At 44.4% G+C, this 17,410-nt stretch overlaps 1 protein-coding gene across 1 annotated transcript; it reads right to left on the reverse strand.

Moving 5' to 3' along the window:
* Positions 1–237: 237 nt before the first annotated feature.
* THBS1 (thrombospondin 1) lies at positions 238–16,117 on the reverse strand. Its single transcript, XM_055716664.1, has 22 exons — positions 15,933–16,117; positions 15,704–15,798; positions 14,423–15,000; positions 13,788–13,863; positions 13,340–13,536; positions 12,991–13,116; positions 11,376–11,469; positions 10,874–11,047; positions 10,321–10,497; positions 9,832–10,005; positions 9,520–9,647; positions 9,248–9,400; positions 8,511–8,729; positions 7,833–7,940; positions 7,297–7,456; positions 6,778–6,896; positions 4,863–5,097; positions 4,271–4,498; positions 3,861–4,132; positions 3,334–3,431; positions 3,083–3,222; positions 238–2,584 (listed from the first exon to the last, which is right to left on the reverse strand). Exons 2-22 carry the CDS (start codon positions 15,771–15,773, stop codon positions 2,577–2,579), a joined length of 3,534 nt encoding a protein of 1,177 aa, XP_055572639.1. The 5' UTR covers positions 15,774–15,798; positions 15,933–16,117; the 3' UTR covers positions 238–2,576.
* Between the last annotated feature and the right edge of the window lie 1,293 nt (positions 16,118–17,410).

Here is a 17,410-nt window from a genome sequence, read left to right on the forward strand (position 1 = left end):
GCCCGTGGCTGTATTAAGGGCAGCATGGCTGGGCCTCCAGTATTGAATTTACCAGCTGTCCGTGCCATCCAGCTGCAGCCTGTTAGCAGCCAGGGTGAAAGCTGAGGTACAGCTCCTTGGCTTAGTTTTAATGTAAAGAGTACAGACATGTTTTGCTTCAAAGCAAATTTGAAATGAAGATTATATCAGCAATACCAAAGTGTTACACCACATGAATAAAACTAGAGCACAAATGTGTAAATATAAGTGTTCTTGTTGGTTTATTGTTCTTTGTATGTAAAAGGAGCTTTATTGTACAACTTACACAACTTTAAAATGGAAAAATGGTTAAAAATGTTTACAAAAAAGCATGTTCTTAGAAAATGATGCTAGCAAAAACATCAGGAGGAGGGAAGCAAAAAAAAAATCTTCAGTTCAGTGTGCAAACATTTTATAAAAATAGAAATACTAACTCTACAGGTAGCATTTCATGATAAATTATTTAAATAGCATATCTACACCATTATGTGATTAACTATTACAATGGCAATGAGAAAAATAATTTATAAAAATACAAGCAATGGTATACAAGATGACAAGAAAACATATAACACAACATTAGAAATTGTATTTGACATTTTTTCTTTTTTCCAATGCCATTTCCTTACTGGGAATACATCTGCAAAGAAGTTTTGACTATGTACAGCATTAACTTTTTAGTACTACAGTAGCTTTAAAGTGTTAGACATTTGAACTCTGCTTAATCCAAAGGTTTTTCTCAGTCACACAACAATGAGGTAATATTTGTACGTAAAACTTTCACTGTGTTCATTTCTTTTCCTTTTTTGAAAGGACAAGGAAATATTATAGGTATAAGGATGCTACCCCTTCTGTTGGGGAAAACAGTCTTTTCTTGTACAGCAAGCCCTCTCCCTCTTTTTGCAAGGAGCTCCTGAAATTCTCTCTAGTCCATGAAGAATTCCTTCTTCTGTAGCTGCGCATCACTAGTTAACAATAATTAGTGTGCAGTGGCACAAATAGCTGGTTTGAATGGTTACAGATTGTGGTCATTGTGCCTCTCTGCAATCTCCTGGTTTTGTGTCAGGCCCACGGACCAGCGGTCAAGCACTGCAGACATTTCACAGCACTAAATAACCGCCAAGATGGTAAATGGCATTCCCTCATCTCTAGCACTATGGATGAGATGGGAACTTCTATGGTCTAAAGGGATGCAATTTTAGCACTGCAGGACAGCTGCCTGCCAGGCTACCAACTGCCTTGCACAAAGAAAGGAAAAGCCAACACCGAGCTCAGACTGAGAAAAACAAACATCCCATTCCCCACCCCGCCGCTTCTCCCTGCACCTCAAAGCCTTTATGGGAAAATTGCTCTTTGTAACAAACACATCACCACTATCTGCTCCAGACAAGATTTTTTTCTCAACTAAACCCCCTCTAGTTTCTATATAGAACAGACTTAATAAATAATCTATATTTACAATCTTACAGTCATTAAGACTTGTAACAATGATTAGGTGGATAGTCTTGACGCATTTCTTATTGTTTTAATCAATAATCCCTCAGTCATTATAACATCAAGGATAGGCAAAAAATAAATATTTTACAATTTCAGTATTTTATCTACAGGCCCCTTTCCATCCCCTCCAAAGAAGGAAGGGGTTTAAAGCATCTGTGGCATGTAGAAAAGGAATGTTTTTCATTACTATTATTTTTGTGCCTTTTTAACCATAAAAAGTGATGCACATGCTGGTTTCCTAAAGGACAGCATAGTGCTAGCTGAGATGGCAGTGCTTTCTGGCATCATGTCTGAAAGAAAACATTTAAAAGGTAAGAAAGATCTGCATCTAATCAGGAAAAAACAGTATCTAATTGTAACTCATGGTTTTCACAAAGCTGATGTGATCCAGTGTGCCAGTTTTTATCCTCTTTCTCCCTCCCACCACGGAAGTCAGTTTTAGGATATCTGTTTTGTCCTGTGTAATAGAGCAACTGATCTAGCTCACCACAAATAGAATAAAAGGCTGCGTTTTCACGTGAAAGTCATATAAAACAATAATTTCTCCAACTGATGTAAACCAAGGTAGCACAGCCCTCAATAAATTCCTCTCCCCATAAAGACAAGACTTAAAGAGTTCACCCTCCCACCCAAAACCCCTTTTCCCCACACAATGAAAGGTCTTCAGTTTAAGTAGTCCACAGCACATCCAAAGATGTTCTTTTTACAAAATGCTACTCCATGGGACCTCCAGTTAGAGAGGCAGTGACACTGCACTGTGATAAACAGCAAACAAGTGTCTTTCCTACTGAAAGAAGTGTGCTTGTTCAGTGAAGACAATTCTCATTTGCAAGACACATTTGTTTCCTTCCACTTCAGCAGAGGTCAGATACCAAGCACGTTCTCACTTTCATTCTCTCAAAAGCATTCTCTTGAGGCAGGTCATGTGTTTCGAGTCCACTTTTATGCAGAAAGAAGAAAGGAAGGAATAATACAATGGTCCCAGGATTTGTAAGGCTAAACGTTTCAGAAGGTGCAATACCAGCATTTTTAAATAGTCTCTGGATCCAATAATCTTGTGATTATGGATCTGTGAAAAGAAAAAAAATAAGATATTGAAGTATTTGTGTGTTATGCATGATTATCTTAAAGACAGTAATCCCTAGAGATATTTATGACTTTGCTTTTGAGCAAATCAGGTTTTTTTGCATGTCAGACACTACCCTCTTGCTTGCTGAAGTCAGTTTTTTATATTTTCACACTGGACAGTCAGCTCTATTGATTTATTCTAGTCGGCATTTTAGAGGAGAATCAAGATCATTTCGTATCTGGACCTTAACAGGTATTTCTGATACTTTGAAGTAACAGGATAGAAATATGCTTAGATTTCATATATTTAAGATTTTAACTGTGAAGATTGTATCAAGATGTCCTGTTTCTGCCTTCAGAACTTGAGATTTACCCATGGTCTTTCATGACTCACTTTCCCTCTTAGCTCATGTTTCTTGACCTGTACTATTTTTCTTGAGAACAGCTTTCTTAAACCAACTAACTTAGTTAGCATCTCTTAAACTGAGACTTTCCTTACCTCTGCATTCATATTTAAGATCTGAGAAAAACACCATTTCTTGGGAGAAGACAAATAATCCTAGCCGACCGCCAGCATAGGTTTTATCATAGATTGGTCCCGAGTCTGCCATGATTTTCTTCCCTTCATACATTACAACCCTACAAAGAAACAACAGGTCAGCCATCTTCAGCAAGCTTTGTCTTCGGTTCATCTTTACAGACACCTACTTTTCTTGTTATAATTACTGAAGATAAGAGGATGATGCTCACCTGATGTAACCAGTCTTTGGTCTATGGCTAAGACGCCATCTGTATGCAGTGAAGTCTTTCCAGCCTATGTGACGAGGGTCATGCCACAAGGTTCTCACCTGTGAAAGAATATTTTTTTTTCCCCCATCAACTGAAGGCCTGAGACAACATAGCCATTATTTTGACATGGAAGTGTCTTGGTGGTCATCATCATGATTAGTAAAGGCTTAAATAACTCATTAGGCTCTGTAATAGGGTCTTGAAATCAACTGCATTTAAATTTACTTTTAAATAAGTAAGTAGGACACTACTCCACAATTCCAGAAAGAATTGACTCGCTGCTGCTGGAAAGCCTGTCTGAAGCATGCAGTCCTGTTAGTTTTATACAATATTTTGCATGACTGCGAATAATTACAAAGTTATTGTTCTTTGTCAAGACTACACCATTCTGATCAGTATGTACAGACCCCCTTGTAAGCATCTAACTTGCTGAAAGAACAGCCTGCCTCACAACGCAGAAGAGCAGGTTATCAAAGCACCACTCTTACCTGGCCAGGTGTGTTTCCTGTGTGCCACAGAGCATTACGAAGGTGTTCTCCTGGACCGGTCGTGGAATTCACAACTTTGATGGAGAGACCCGAGTAACCTTGAGCTTTGGTTGGTGTGGAGTCCCAGTAAGATTGGGTGATCTGCTTCCACATGACAACATAGAAACGACTGCTAGATTGGTAGCCAAATACAAAGCCAGCATAGTCGTCATCCCTTTCTGTATTGATGAAGAAGGTGCCACTGAAGTCCACAGCATTGAATTCATCAAAACCTACAGGGGCATTAGAGGAGAAAGTTTTAGGCGCTGCTCTTTTACAGTTCTTAAACAGCTTCTTAATGGTTTCCCATGTTCTCTTTGTCCCCCTGCCCCCAACCGAAAACCCCCCAAACAGTGTGATTTTCACCTTACCGACTGCAAGGCCAGGGTCACAGTTGACTGTCTGAACCAGTTCTTTACCCTGGTGACGAACAACCCAGTTTGGATCGTTTTGGGATGTTCCTTTGGGATCCAAGGGAATCATCTGAAATCTTCGGAAATCAGTCTCACTAATGTCCACATTTTCAGGGCAGATATCATCAATGTCTGGCACGCTGTCCTGGTCAAAGTCATCTTTGCAAGCATCTCCACGTCCATCACCTGAAGGACACACGTAATTTCACCATTACATCATCATTGTTGTTTGCTTCTGAGTCTTACAACTTTGAGTTTAAATCTTAATTGCAGATCTCTAACTGCTCAGGTACTGCTAGCAGACCCACTACAGAAGCCACAGCTGCTACTGTATAAATGCCCTTTCACTCCAGCCTGATAGCAACTTATTCCTAAGTTGGATACACGGTCGTTTTCCACTGCTTGCTACTCTTGAGGTGCACTATAACAACAGTACAGACATTCTATCTTTGTTACTTCAAAGTTTTGTCCAATCCTAAACAGTGTGGAAGACAGTATCAAACTATTAGAAGTTGCTCTTAAAATGTCACTATGATACTGGCCATCTTACCATCAGAATCAGCTTGATCTGGGTTGGCAACCAATCTGCAGTTATCTTTGTCATCAGGGATACCATCGTTGTCATCATCATGGTCACAGGCGTCACCTTTTCCATCCTTGTCATGGTCAGCTTGGTTGGCATTGGGCACATAGGGGCAGTTATCAAGATTATTTTGATGGCCATCTTCATCTATGTCCTGGTTGTTGTCACACTGATCACCTATGCGGTCAGAATCAGTGTCTTCCTAAGGAAGGTGGAAAAAAAATATCCTATTTTAGCTTTTTAAGTGGCTTTTGAAGACATTCTTAATTGCTAGAATTAATTGGGCTTTCTGCTTGCTTTAGCAAGAGCAGAGGTGGATGTAGTGAGGTATTAGGATTAACACATGCTTACTTAAAGCTGCTTGTGCCAATTGCTTTTGGGCTGCTTTAGCATTGCCCTGGTTTTAGTGTGAATACACGAAAGCAGTGTGGTCAGTAGCTTCTCCTCCCTTCTGCCACATGATTCTTCTGTCACTAGTCTACCATACTAGACACAGGGTACTCTACCTTCCACCTCCTCTAGCAGCTCCCTGGTTCCAAGGGCCAGATAAGGCAAGGACTACTGCATATCTAGCCAGTAGAAACTATAACATTAAAATATAGACTACCAAGTCTCGGTTTTTACAGCTTCCACACCATATAATTTTCTTCATCAAAAAAGCCTACAATGCTCTTCATGCCTGTGACTGATCACACAAGACAATTATTCCCTTAGTGGTCAAAGACTGCATGAACTGCTGTCCTTGCTGATTACATATTTTAGCCAGTCATTTGCTTAGTCAGCTTATGAAATAATTAAAACAATCCAGTCTTCCCTGAGGCTGCCTCAAGGTTTAGTCTAGTAGTCTTGTCAGCGCACTGGTGGATGACCCTGGTGTTGGTGCAAACGGAAAGCATACCACACAGTTTCAATAGCTACCAATTCTGCCATTTGAAATCTAGTATCTCTTCCAATCAAGCTCTAGAAGCAAAGTGTTCAAAACCAACATTAGAGTCCTATACTAAGATTTCAAAGCGTTAGGAGAAACGTTGCCTGAAAGGATCTTCAGGCAGTTTCCACTCAAGTGGGGAAGCAAAGCAAATTATGAAGACCAAGAAATCTTGTATTATTTGTTTAAATCCTTTAAGTAACACTGATTTTAGGCTACATGACCATAATACACTAGGTTCCACTGATCTGCAACAGCTTTTCTAACCCTTCAAACATTCCAGTTATAACCATGAATTATTAAACTTACAGCCTTGTACTTGACAGGATGGCACAGGCTTTATCTACTTCTGCCTTCAAATGCGGTTTCTTTTTGTTGTTGTTTTTTCACTAGCAAGTTGTGCGAGAGCATGGACCCCCCCTAAACTTTTATTAAAAGGGTAGTCATAAAAAGTGTCAGAATGTATCTTTTCCTTAGAGGAAAGCAACCTGCACTGCCTTCAGCTAACTACTAGAAGAGTCATCTTTTGAAATGCAGCTGTTTTGAACTTACGGACAAAGACAAAGTCATTCTTTAATTTAAGCAAACACAGCACTATAGGCTCTGAGGAGGGTAGGTTCGTACCTACCTAGGTTTCAGACAATGGTCCCAGGAATCTCATATCCTCACTATGAGGATCTTGACAACCAACCAACCCAAAAAATGTTTAGGAGACAAGTACACACAGTAGTCTCACAGATCTTCACTAGAGTTACTTTTCATAAAATATCTATCAGCTCTTTGAACTCTGAGGGCATGTTATTTGATAAAGGCACCGTTTGTCACAAATCATTCTTATTGATCTTCCAAGTCAAGTTTAAGCTGTAACTTGTTATTCAAACATCTTCTACAATACACAACATACTATGTTTTATATAGATAGAAGACTAGTATTATAAAAAACAAATCCCCCACCTGGTCAGGGTTGTGTTCCAGTGGACAGTTATCACACTGATCTCCAATGCCATCTAAGTCTGTATCCCTCTGGTCTACATTGTAGACATATTGGCAGTTGTCCCTTTCATTAAGGACCCCTGCAAAATTAAAGAGAGTTGATTAATAAAAGTCAGGCATCTAAATGCTGCAAGAGGACTGTATAAAGCTACCACATACTTCCTGATACGTTTTTGAAAGCATTTTGAGCAGCATTTGAAAGCTTTGAAACTTGACTCATTAGTAGCTATGCCACACTTCTGTCCCTACTGCCTGTGAGAGTAGAGCTAGAAATACACACATTTTGGCACAGTTGAATTCAAAGCAAATTTCCGTTAGCTCAAACTATTACTTCAAGTAGTTTATGTACCGAGACCACCAGAGGACAACTTTTATGTGTTCAGGGATGAAATTCTGGTAGGAAATCAATGGTATATTGGGTACATTTGATCAATTTGTGGTTGGAAAACCATTTAAAATGAGTGATTAGAGGTCACCTACCATCTCCATCAATATCCACTGCACAAGCATCTCCTTCTCCATTGTTATCAGTGTCAGTTTGATCAGGGTTGTGATTGTAAGGGCAGTTATCACAGCGGTCACCAACATCATCCCTGTCATAATCATACTGTTGTGGGTTGTAGATGAATGGACAGTTGTCCTGCAAAATCAAGAAGTCAGGCTTTAAAGAGAGTCAAATTACAGCTTAATGGACTCTGTCTATGCTTGTGCTGCTACATGAAAGGAGAAATGAAAGGCAGGGAAACAGTTAAAGTTGAAATGCTTCCATCTCAAGACACCCTGTGGCTTGCACAAGTGCAGGAATGGCTGAATAAAGATGAAGCTTCACTCCCAAAGCTCAACCAGCTGCAGAAAGTTTGTCTGCACACAGTTATGCATATTTATGGTTTCTAGGAGACTGCTGGCACTAACAGCTATCCTATGGCCCTCTCAAGATTAAGGTCAGAGGCTAGACCCTAGCCTTAGAAAGGGGAGTGGGAGAGCTACGTTCTCGAAAGCTGTTTGTGTGGTCTTACCCGATCATCAGGAATGCCATCATCGTCATCATCGTTGTCACAGGCATCACCAATCCCATCCTTATCATAGTCTTCCTGCCCAGAGTTGGGCAGATTAGGACAGTTATCCTAGAAAGGAGAGAATACACAGATGTGTTTATTCCTGGTACGATTACAATAGGGATTTTAGCAGGTAAAATTAGGAGTAAACTAAAGGCAAAAATCATAATGCCTTGATCAGGTAAATGTCATCTTACTGTAACTATCAATTTTAGCTAGTCATTGCTGTGAGGATAATTCTTAGAAAGCCATAGTTGAAGTCATTTTTAAAACAAAGACCAGGCTGCTTTCGAGACTTACCCTCTTTTCTTCCCCTGGAGATTTACATCTGTCAGGGGAAAGCTAATATGGGTATAGTCTAAACTAGAGTCTTCTGAGAAGATTTGTAATGAGCATATATAAATTGTGAGGCTTTCTGCCCCGACCCCTATTGTAGGGGTATCTAAAGAAAGAGCACGAGCTACCTAGCAATACCTCGACAATAGTACCCTGACACAAAGGGGTATTTTACCGGTTTTATTTGCAGAGTTTAATAGCTCTAACTGAAGAGACTTACTTTATACCTCAAACCTAAAGATACTTTGTTTATTTCTCACATAGGCTGTTTTAACAGTAGATAGGAAAACAAGATAAGCTTACTTTTTTACAGTGGTAAGTAGCATTAGCAACACAAACAAGGTTCTCATTTGGCCATCCATCCAAGTCAGTGTCTTCTCCACAGATTATGCCATTGCCAGCATAGCCTGGTTTACATTCACAGCGATACATGGGGTCACTGAAGTGGCCAAGGTAATTACATTTGGCATTCTTGTTGCAGTCATGTGTTCCATCTGTGCATGGATTACGTGGTTTGCAGACCTAGAAGACCACACAGAAATTAAATCCTATAGAAACATCTTTTTATCCCTCATTTTTCCACAGACTCAAGTAAAACATGGGGAATACATGCTTGTTTTGATCAGAGATCCTTCATTCAGGAAAAAAAAGCCCTATACATTACTTCCACTCTCCAACTCCAGCAGCAGTCTTATTACCAATTATTTTTCTTGTTCAAACCTTATTCATTTTCAAATGGAACCAAGCACTGAAATATCTAAGGCACATATTGTTGTATCCTAAGTGAATACTGATTAAGTTCCTGTCCTAAAATTAACATATAACACTTGAACCTTCCATGGCTGGGAAAGGCAACAATTCTTAAAACTCTTTTTGAACTCCAATAGAAACTGCTTAATACTCCTCCTGTTCTTAATCAGAGAAGATGGTGTTTTAGTAACTGTCCCAAGTCTTTCTTCCCTGAAATGCATAGGTGCTTTCTGTTGTTTAGAAACTTTGTGAGATTCCATAACCCAGAACAGTTCTCAAGTTGATGATACCTGTTTGTTAGCCATAGCATCCTCAACACTGCGACCAAATGGCTGAGTCCCAGTGAAACGTGGTGGACAAGGCAGACAGTTGTACCCAGGTTCAGTATTCTCACACCTATGGACTCCATTGAAGACAAAGCAGGCATCAGGAACCTCTTTACACTGAAATACAAGTTTGAGATACAGGAGAACAACAGTTAGCATTATAAAAAAAAAACTTGTTTTATTCTCCCTTCCCATTTCCTTTCACTCGCTTTCAAGAGCGAAACTAGTTCTCTTACCTCATCAATATCTTGGCAGTGGACACCATCACCATGGTAGCCAGCAGGACAAGCGCCACACTTCCAGGAACCATCAGGGGAGCTGGTACATGTTGTGCCCGCAAAGCAGGGATTAGACAGACACCCATCTGAGAAACAAACAAGAAAGTGTTAAGACGAGGGATGCTCACCATGCTACTACACTACTGTATTTGGCCAATGTGCTGGTTTAAAATTCTAGTACTTGTGTTTCACAGGCTTATGTCAAATTTAACTAGTGTCTTCAAGATTGTCCACAACCTTTAGATGTTCATGCAAAAAATGGATACTCACCAATTGGACAGTCCTGTTTGTTGCAGACCTGAGTCCCTCTAGCTTCGCCTACACAAGTCTTGCCACCATACTGAGGCTCAGGATTATTGCAGAGACGGCTACGTTTTTGAAGTCCTCCTCCACATGTCACTGTGCAAGCATCCCATGGAGACCACGGTCCCCAGTTGCCATTAACTAAAGGAAATCAGAAGTTAGAAGATGTGTAGTTTTAAATTCAGTGGTACAGGTAGTTTCTACCCAACAAAGGACGATTACTTTCATAGTGAGAACACTTTAGGCATTGTTCAGCCATAAGTGACAGAATTAATGGACTCCATGGAAGAGCCATAGAAAACAGTTTAGTTTCATCTGAAGCTAACCTGTGATGTTTTACCTAGCCCACCTCTAAGTTTAAAGAGAGGTTACTACTAGAACTAGATTATATAGCAACTACTCACAAAGTTCACAGTTTAAGCTACTGAACAGTAGTTACCACCTGGACATACTTACTTGGGCAAGGATCTTTCTGGCAGGATTTGTTTTCTCTTGCCTCACCCTCACAAGGTTTGCCATTCAGCTGTGGTACTGGAGAGTTGCAGAGACGAATTCTAGTGATGATGCCCGTGCCACAAGTGACAGAACATGATGACCATGGTGACCAGTGACTCCAGCCACCATCCTGTTTAACTAAAGGGGAGAGATGTCTGTTATTAATGAGTTTCTGAAGAACACACTTCAGCTGTGCAGCACCTAGGACATAGCCAGTACTAGAACTGTACCAAAGACTCCATATATATTGGATGGCCTCAGCACCATCACAGATGGTTGTTTTGTCACTAAAGACACCGCATACCTTAACTGGCCTCAAATCTGTCCTGGGAGCAGTACCCAAACATGCCTATTTACCGCATTAACTATCTGTTCCCCTTTACCCAATTAATATAAGCCCTTAGAACTAGAAGGCAATGCTCCGTCCCAGTGACGGAGCTACATTGCAATCTCTGCTGTTAACGTTAAGCCAATAGAAGCAGCCTGTCTTGGTGTGATTAGATTAAGTACTTACATCTCTTATCGCATTCCTGAAGGTGGCAAGTCCGAGTCTGTACAGAAGACCCTTCACAGCGGTTATTGAGGCTGTCACAGGATCGTCCTCTCTGCTGAATCCCATTTCCACAGGTCACAGAACATGAAGTCCATTCAGACCAAGGAGACCATCCATCATCTGCATAATCGCTAGCTGCAGAGGGGATACAGCTCTGAATAAGACTCCAGGAATGTGTTCTTCCATAGTCCTTCCTCCCACACCTCTTTCCATACACACACACGCAAAGACAACTATCCTCAAAAGCCAGACACATCTTCCTTTTTTGTACGAGATAAAGGCCATGAACTCAAATGTTTCAATGCTCATGTGCATCGCCTAGATGATTAACCTCAGGGAAGCATCAGGCTAATCTTACTCCAGCGGTGCAAGGCTATATCCAGTTGTGGCACACTTTAGGGCAGCACACATCTCACTAGATGAAGCCAACTGCTATAGAAGTGTGAAGGTATTAGGTACTTACGCCAGCATCGGGGGCAGCACTCTCCATCAGGCACAGTGGCATTGGAACAAGGCATGAGAGGACAGGACACTTTCCGGCATATAGTGGCAGAGTTCTATAGAGAATTGTGAGAACTACAATAAGGAAATGGAATGTAAACCATGTCTGGAGTCTGGTCAAGTGATAAAGAGATCTTTTCTGCAGCACATCTAAAGCAGATGCCTGTATTTAGAGCCATATACATCCCAAGGGTAGTCCCAGGTATTTTTAGTCAAACTTCATCTCATTCCCATTCTCACCCCTTAATTTTCAGTCAAGAGCAGAAGTATTTTGGTTTTACAGAAGCTGATCCAGAGTAGCTACCAGATGCTGGCTAGAGTAACAGACTATCACTCAAAGTATAAGGTCAGACTTCAAGGGAATGAAACAAGAATGAAAAACCAGCTTTCTTTTCAGTTAATATGGATTTAAGCTGATTATATGGTAAAGATAAAGTGAGTTTAGTGGACTCTGCTCAAGAGCAATGAAATCTGTGACTTATACTTAGAGGTCTTTGATCTTCAAGCCAAGCAGGCAGGGTAAGAACACCCACCTCCGATCTCAATGAGAGCTAAAGGGCAGCCTGTAGTTTTTTGCTTCTTGAAGACAGCAGCTCAGTCAGAAGAATGCTCTTACGATTACTATTTTAATCTCACCAGGCAAATTACTATATTAAGGCAATTACAGCTAACAGAGTAAGAGGGTTAGTAGGAAAGAGGTAACTGTGGAAGTCACAGTATAATTTGCTGACTACAAGACAGAAGAAGTAGAGACCTATAGAGCCAGATGCAGAACTTTGTGAGATGCCTTGCATTGCACATGTACAAGTACTCAGCCTTTGGTTTCTAAACAGTGGCAGGCTAATTAACCCACTCTTTGGTAGACTGGTACTTCAAGATGGTTTTGCTGAAGGTATATTTTAAAGGGAGCAAGTAAAAAAATTTAAAGAAACTTTGAAACTTACTGTTTTGGTGTACTTCTACAACATTCCACAGAAGTGGAACACAAAGCACAAATATCTTGCTAGGTGATCCTGAGATTTGAACAGCTAAACTAAAGTCTGGAAGGGATTGCTGTTCTATATAATCTGCAGCAACTAATAGGACCCAGCTAGAAACATTTGTTAAAGAAAAGCCCCACAAATACGTTAAGAGCCTTTACCGAGCACTAGAATGTCTTTTCCTACTAAGCCAGCAGGAGGTTCACTGAGGACAGAAGGTGGATCTAAAGTATTCCAGGGAGCAGAGTTGACAACACTATAAATTTTTTCTGTAGATACCAATGTTTAGTTTACTCGAGAACTTATGTAAAGAATACAGGTATTCCCCAAATTAAGGAACTAAAAGTGTGTTAACAGCTGTATCAGAGTGATGTTTTGTATAATTTTCTGAGATACGGCTGTTGTAACACTGTGAAAGTTGCATTTATATCAGAGATCTAGTAGGATGAAATAACTACTCAGTTTATCTGGCTACTGTAGTATGCCTAGTTCTGTTAGAAAAAGTGAATCCTACACAGAGAACATGATTTAGAAGTGTCTGTTAATTTCAACTCATGAATTTATATACACAGGATTTATGAATATGAGGAATCTTACCTGACAGGTACATTCCGTGCAGCTGTCAATAGTCCACTCTTCTTTATTTTTGTGCAAGATTCCATTATGAATGCACACTCCAGGAGTGATCTGGACCACTTTGGCAATGATTTCATTTTCTTCAGTCTTGGAAGGGGCAGGCAAGTGACAGAAGCAGAAAAATACTAGAAGTTAATACAGAAAACACCCTTTTTCACAATGTCACAATTTCACAAAAGTCATGAAGTTATTACTTTGATTATTTTATTATTTTGATTTTATTACCTTTATTCAGGCTCTCAAAGGACAGGTTATAATTCATTCACTAAGTACCAGTTAATGAAAGGTACCATGAATTTAACCAACTCACCACTTTTCGAACTCTGTCTTGAAGCGTTGTTACCATGGACCGGAGCCCTTGCAGTTCCACAAACATATTTGTTAGTTCATCACAGGAAAAGCCACAGACTGCTTGGATGTCCTTTGTTTTGTGGCCAATGTAATTAGTGCGGATAGCTGGGCTGGAACCGTTGATGGGGTTGTCCAAAGTAATGATTGCACTAGTGGCTAAGAGACAAACACACATAAATTAAGTTTATTTTTTACCGTGTGCATTTATCATTCCAGGGTAACACCTGCTAAAACAGCTGCCACCAGATTCATTAGATTAGGATGCCTGCAGAAATATAATCTTATTTCTTATGCAACGTGGCTTTGCATGTCAGCATACTTCCAAGTTCTGTTTCAACTTGTCTTTCTAACGTAACGAGGAATCTTATTTTTCAGAGGCCATTGGATTCAGAAGATTGCAAACTTACAGCTGGAGCAGCCTTTGTTTCTCAGGATAGTTTCCAGAGTTGTTCCGAACACAAACCGCACATTCTGCAGCAGTCCCTGTGGACAGAGGAAGAATTACAGCTACTTGCAGTGTCTGCAAGGGAAAGAAGTACAACTTGCCTGAAGAGAGCTTGTAGGCACTTGAGGTCATGCGAGATCATTAGGAGTAATTTCATGACAGACAGATGGGCAAAGTGAAACACGTTGCTTTCTTCTTCTTAATGATAACAAGCCCCGCTTCCTAACATTCTCAGCCTTGACAACAGGGACTGGCAACTCCCCAGGCAAGAAGGAGAAGCCCCATGAATTTATCTTAATCTCACATAGCTGAGCAATGAAGCTACGGCTACCTGCTTGGAAGCTTCAGTACCCTCTTATCGCTGCAGGAAGTTCTATCCTTGCAAATCTAATGCTTCGTCCTTCAAACTCCTTTATTAATGTTTAGTACATTTAGAAGTGGCCCGTATTACGTGTACACAAACTAGTCAGTGGTAGAACCCTTTATCCCTATTTGTTACCTGTGGCTTTGCAGCTATTTAGGCTGGTTGAGTAGCTAACACACCTTCAAGGCAGATGACTGAAAATACTAAGCAAAAAACACAAGTGGAAGTCTTACCTGAAAGTTGTCATTGACTCCCCCTTTGGCAATGCGGAGCCTGGCACTGCTGGCCAGGTCCCTAGTGAAGATGTTCTGGATGGGGATATCCAGTTCAGCATTCTCCATTTTCTCACATCCCACGTAGAGCTGAGCTCGGTCTTCCTGCACAAACAGGGTGATATTCTTCCAGTGTCCTGTAGCTAGCAAGGCATCCTCTACTGACACTAACTGCTGCTTGCCATCACCAGAAAGGCTCAGGTCCAGGGTGCCTGCCTTGCCATTTGATACTAGGCTGAAGACATGACCAGAGCCATCTTTCTGTTCCACAGACAGCAGCGTGCCTCTACTTTTCTTGGCTTGCCGGAGAGTAGCCAGGAGGATGAAGCCCTTCTCAGCATGGATGGCATCTAATAAGTCTTGGAACTTGGAGTCAGGGACAGCAGGAATGCGACTGGCATCTTCAATGCGGTAAGCAGGGCTGGAGGATTCTGGTCCCTTCACCAGGTACACCCCGGGTGCCCGACGCCCAGCTCCCTTCCGAATGAAGCCGATGAGTTCAAAGAGATCAAAGACACTATTATCATCACTCCTGGACTCTGCAGAGAGATCAGAACAGGCATCATGAGCAAGGGACAAGATGCCGAGTAGGTGCGTACCTCCCATTACATATTGGCTCTTGGTGCACATCACACGAGGTACACACCTCACACCAGAGCACAGACAGAAGTTCTGGTGGTACGGCAGCCCCACCAGGAGCTGCTGTGCAGCAGCACACGCACATTCTCGTACAGGAGCCAGTCAGCACCGGAGTGCCAGGTACCCACTGACAAAGGTAGCGGCCGCTCCGGCACCTCATTAGACCATAGCTGAGCAGAAACAGCCAGCAGAAGCCCAGACACCAACATGCCCACGCTAGAATACAGCAAAGTGAGTTTTCTTCATCCAGCTGGGTGACAGCAAGCACAGCAGCAGCTTCCCTATCACACCATGACGGTGGTCTTCGTCGGCTGGTCCGTACCCCACGTCCCCCCTTGCCCCTACTCAGCGTGGAGACGGACGAGCTACGTGCTCCAGTCGCGGCAGCTCTGCACTTCTGCCTGAAGGTTACACAAATTCTGCGCCAAAGTTTCCTGTCCCAGCCAGCTAACGCACAGGTTAAAAAGTTCTGGTTCATTGAAAGCTCTGGAGCTCTTCAGCACCGAGCACAGCTTCAGCTGCTTACACAGACACCAAGAATGCGACCCCCTCTCGTCCCCCCGTCCCCGACGGCTCCGCGCACCAGCCCCGAGCCGGCCTTACCTGCGGCACGCCTGGCCTCCGAGGCGCCGAGCAGCAGCAGGAGCAGGAGGAAGCCAGTCGTTGCCCCCATGGCAAAGGTCTGTCTCTGAGCCAGCCTGGGGACAGGCACAAGGAAGAAGGTCACCGCGCTGCCGTCGCACCCTGCGCCTCCGAGGACGGGCGGCGGGGGGCACCTGCCCTCTCCTCGCCGCGCAGCCTGCCCGCCTCCGGGGGCCGCTTCAGCACTTACCTCCGGGGAGAGCGGTCCGGGCGGGCAGCGCCGGCCTCCCGCACCTCTGCGTACCAGCGACTAACGTCCCGAGGCAGCCCGCGGCCGTGCCGGTGAGGGCGGGCGGCGCGGCGGGTCCCGGTGAGCGGCGCTGCCGAGGCACTGCGGGCGCTGGGCGCCGCGCGCGCCTTTAAAGGGTGGCTCGCATTCCTGGGCGCGCGGCGGGCCAATCAGCGGCGGCGGGGCAGGAAGCGGGAGGCGGGCGCCGGGCGGCGGCGGGGCCGGGACAACTTTCCACAGGGGCCGGGGGCGGGGACGAGGCCGCCGCCGCCGCCCTGCCCCGCCCCGCCGGGCGCTCCCGTTGGGCGGCTCCGCGCCCGGCCGCGCCACTTGGGGGCGCCCCGCGAGCTTGTACGGGGCCGGTGCTGCGGGGCCCGAGCCGGGCGCGACGCCGCCGGCTCCCCCGTCGCCTTCTCCGCCTGCAGCGGGGAGCCGCGGCGAGGCCGTCGGCGCCCTCGTCCCTGACCTGCGGCACACCGCCTCTGGCACCCGTTCCCCACCGCTCCGCGCCCGCCCCGCTACCCGCCCGGTGTCCCAGCCCTGCCCTCGGGCCCCTCGGCTCCCGGCCGCTCGCACCGGCCTCAGCCCCGCGGCGAGGGGCAGGGGTGCCCCGGGCCGGCTGTGCCCGCCAGCCAGCCGTGCTCCCGGGCAGCGCTTGAGGGGGCGCGCCCGGCCGCAGGTGGCTACCGGCGGCCCGGCCGGGACCTGGGGGCGAGGTGTGCCTGAACGCCGCCGACGCCGGCTGTCCTGAGTCACTTAATGAGCGCCATTAATTCACTTAATGAGAAACCTCTCCCACCGGTCGCAGTACATAGCGCCCGGGGCGGCGGGTGCGCACGAGGGGGAGCAAGGCCGATTCTCCCCAGCTGCTCCTGCCCACCCGGGGAGGGCCGCGGGCCGCGTCTGTGGGGGAAGGGGGCAACGCTGGCGGGGGGGATGGCTGGCCGGCCGGCCGGAGGAACGGGGGAGCCCGGCGCCTTCCCCTTCCCACTCCTCCTTGTCACTGGAGCGGAGTGCCTGGGGATGACCCTCGGTTAACGACTTCACTTCAGGAATGAAATGACTAATGCTGTGCTGCCGCAGCTGAGAGTCTCCCGTAGCGGGTTTCTTTAGCGAACAAAATGACTAACATTACCTCAGCCAAGAATTTCCCCCCTAAACTGGATTTCAGGTAAGAGGAAAGCTCTTAAGGGTTAAAAAGGCAGGCTCCCTACGTCATGTCCTACTCTCCTATAACCAAAAGTAACTTCAGTGTGTGAAACGGCTTTGAAGTAATCGCATTCCAAAAATGGTTAATTCCTCCACATTCCCCGGTCTTTGTATGCTTGGCATGTGCTCCTGTGGAAAGCCGAGTGTCAGCGAAGGAGAAGGATCTCATCAGGCGATTGCGTGTGTGGTGAGGGAAAACTGGAGTGAGCTTGGCAGCCCTGAGCAGTGGC

The sequence above is a fragment of the Falco cherrug genome, chromosome 7, assembly GCF_023634085.1.
Source record: "Falco cherrug isolate bFalChe1 chromosome 7, bFalChe1.pri, whole genome shotgun sequence".
Taxonomy (NCBI): Eukaryota; Metazoa; Chordata; class Aves; order Falconiformes; family Falconidae; genus Falco; species Falco cherrug.

Bases quoted from the DNA above. Each gene is read 5' to 3' on its own strand.
- THBS1 (XM_055716664.1), bottom strand. From the start codon at position 15,773: ATGGGGGCAACGACTGGCTTCCTCCTGCTCCTGCTGCTGCTCGGCGCC. The intron at 4,133-4,270 runs GTAAGGTGAAAA...ATGCCCCTGTAG, and splicing joins TGACCCTGGCCTTGCAGTCG to GTTTTGATGAATTCAATGCT. The intron at 3,223-3,333 runs GTGAGCATCATC...GTTTCTTTGTAG, and splicing joins CCAAAGACTGGTTACATCAG to GGTTGTAATGTATGAAGGGA.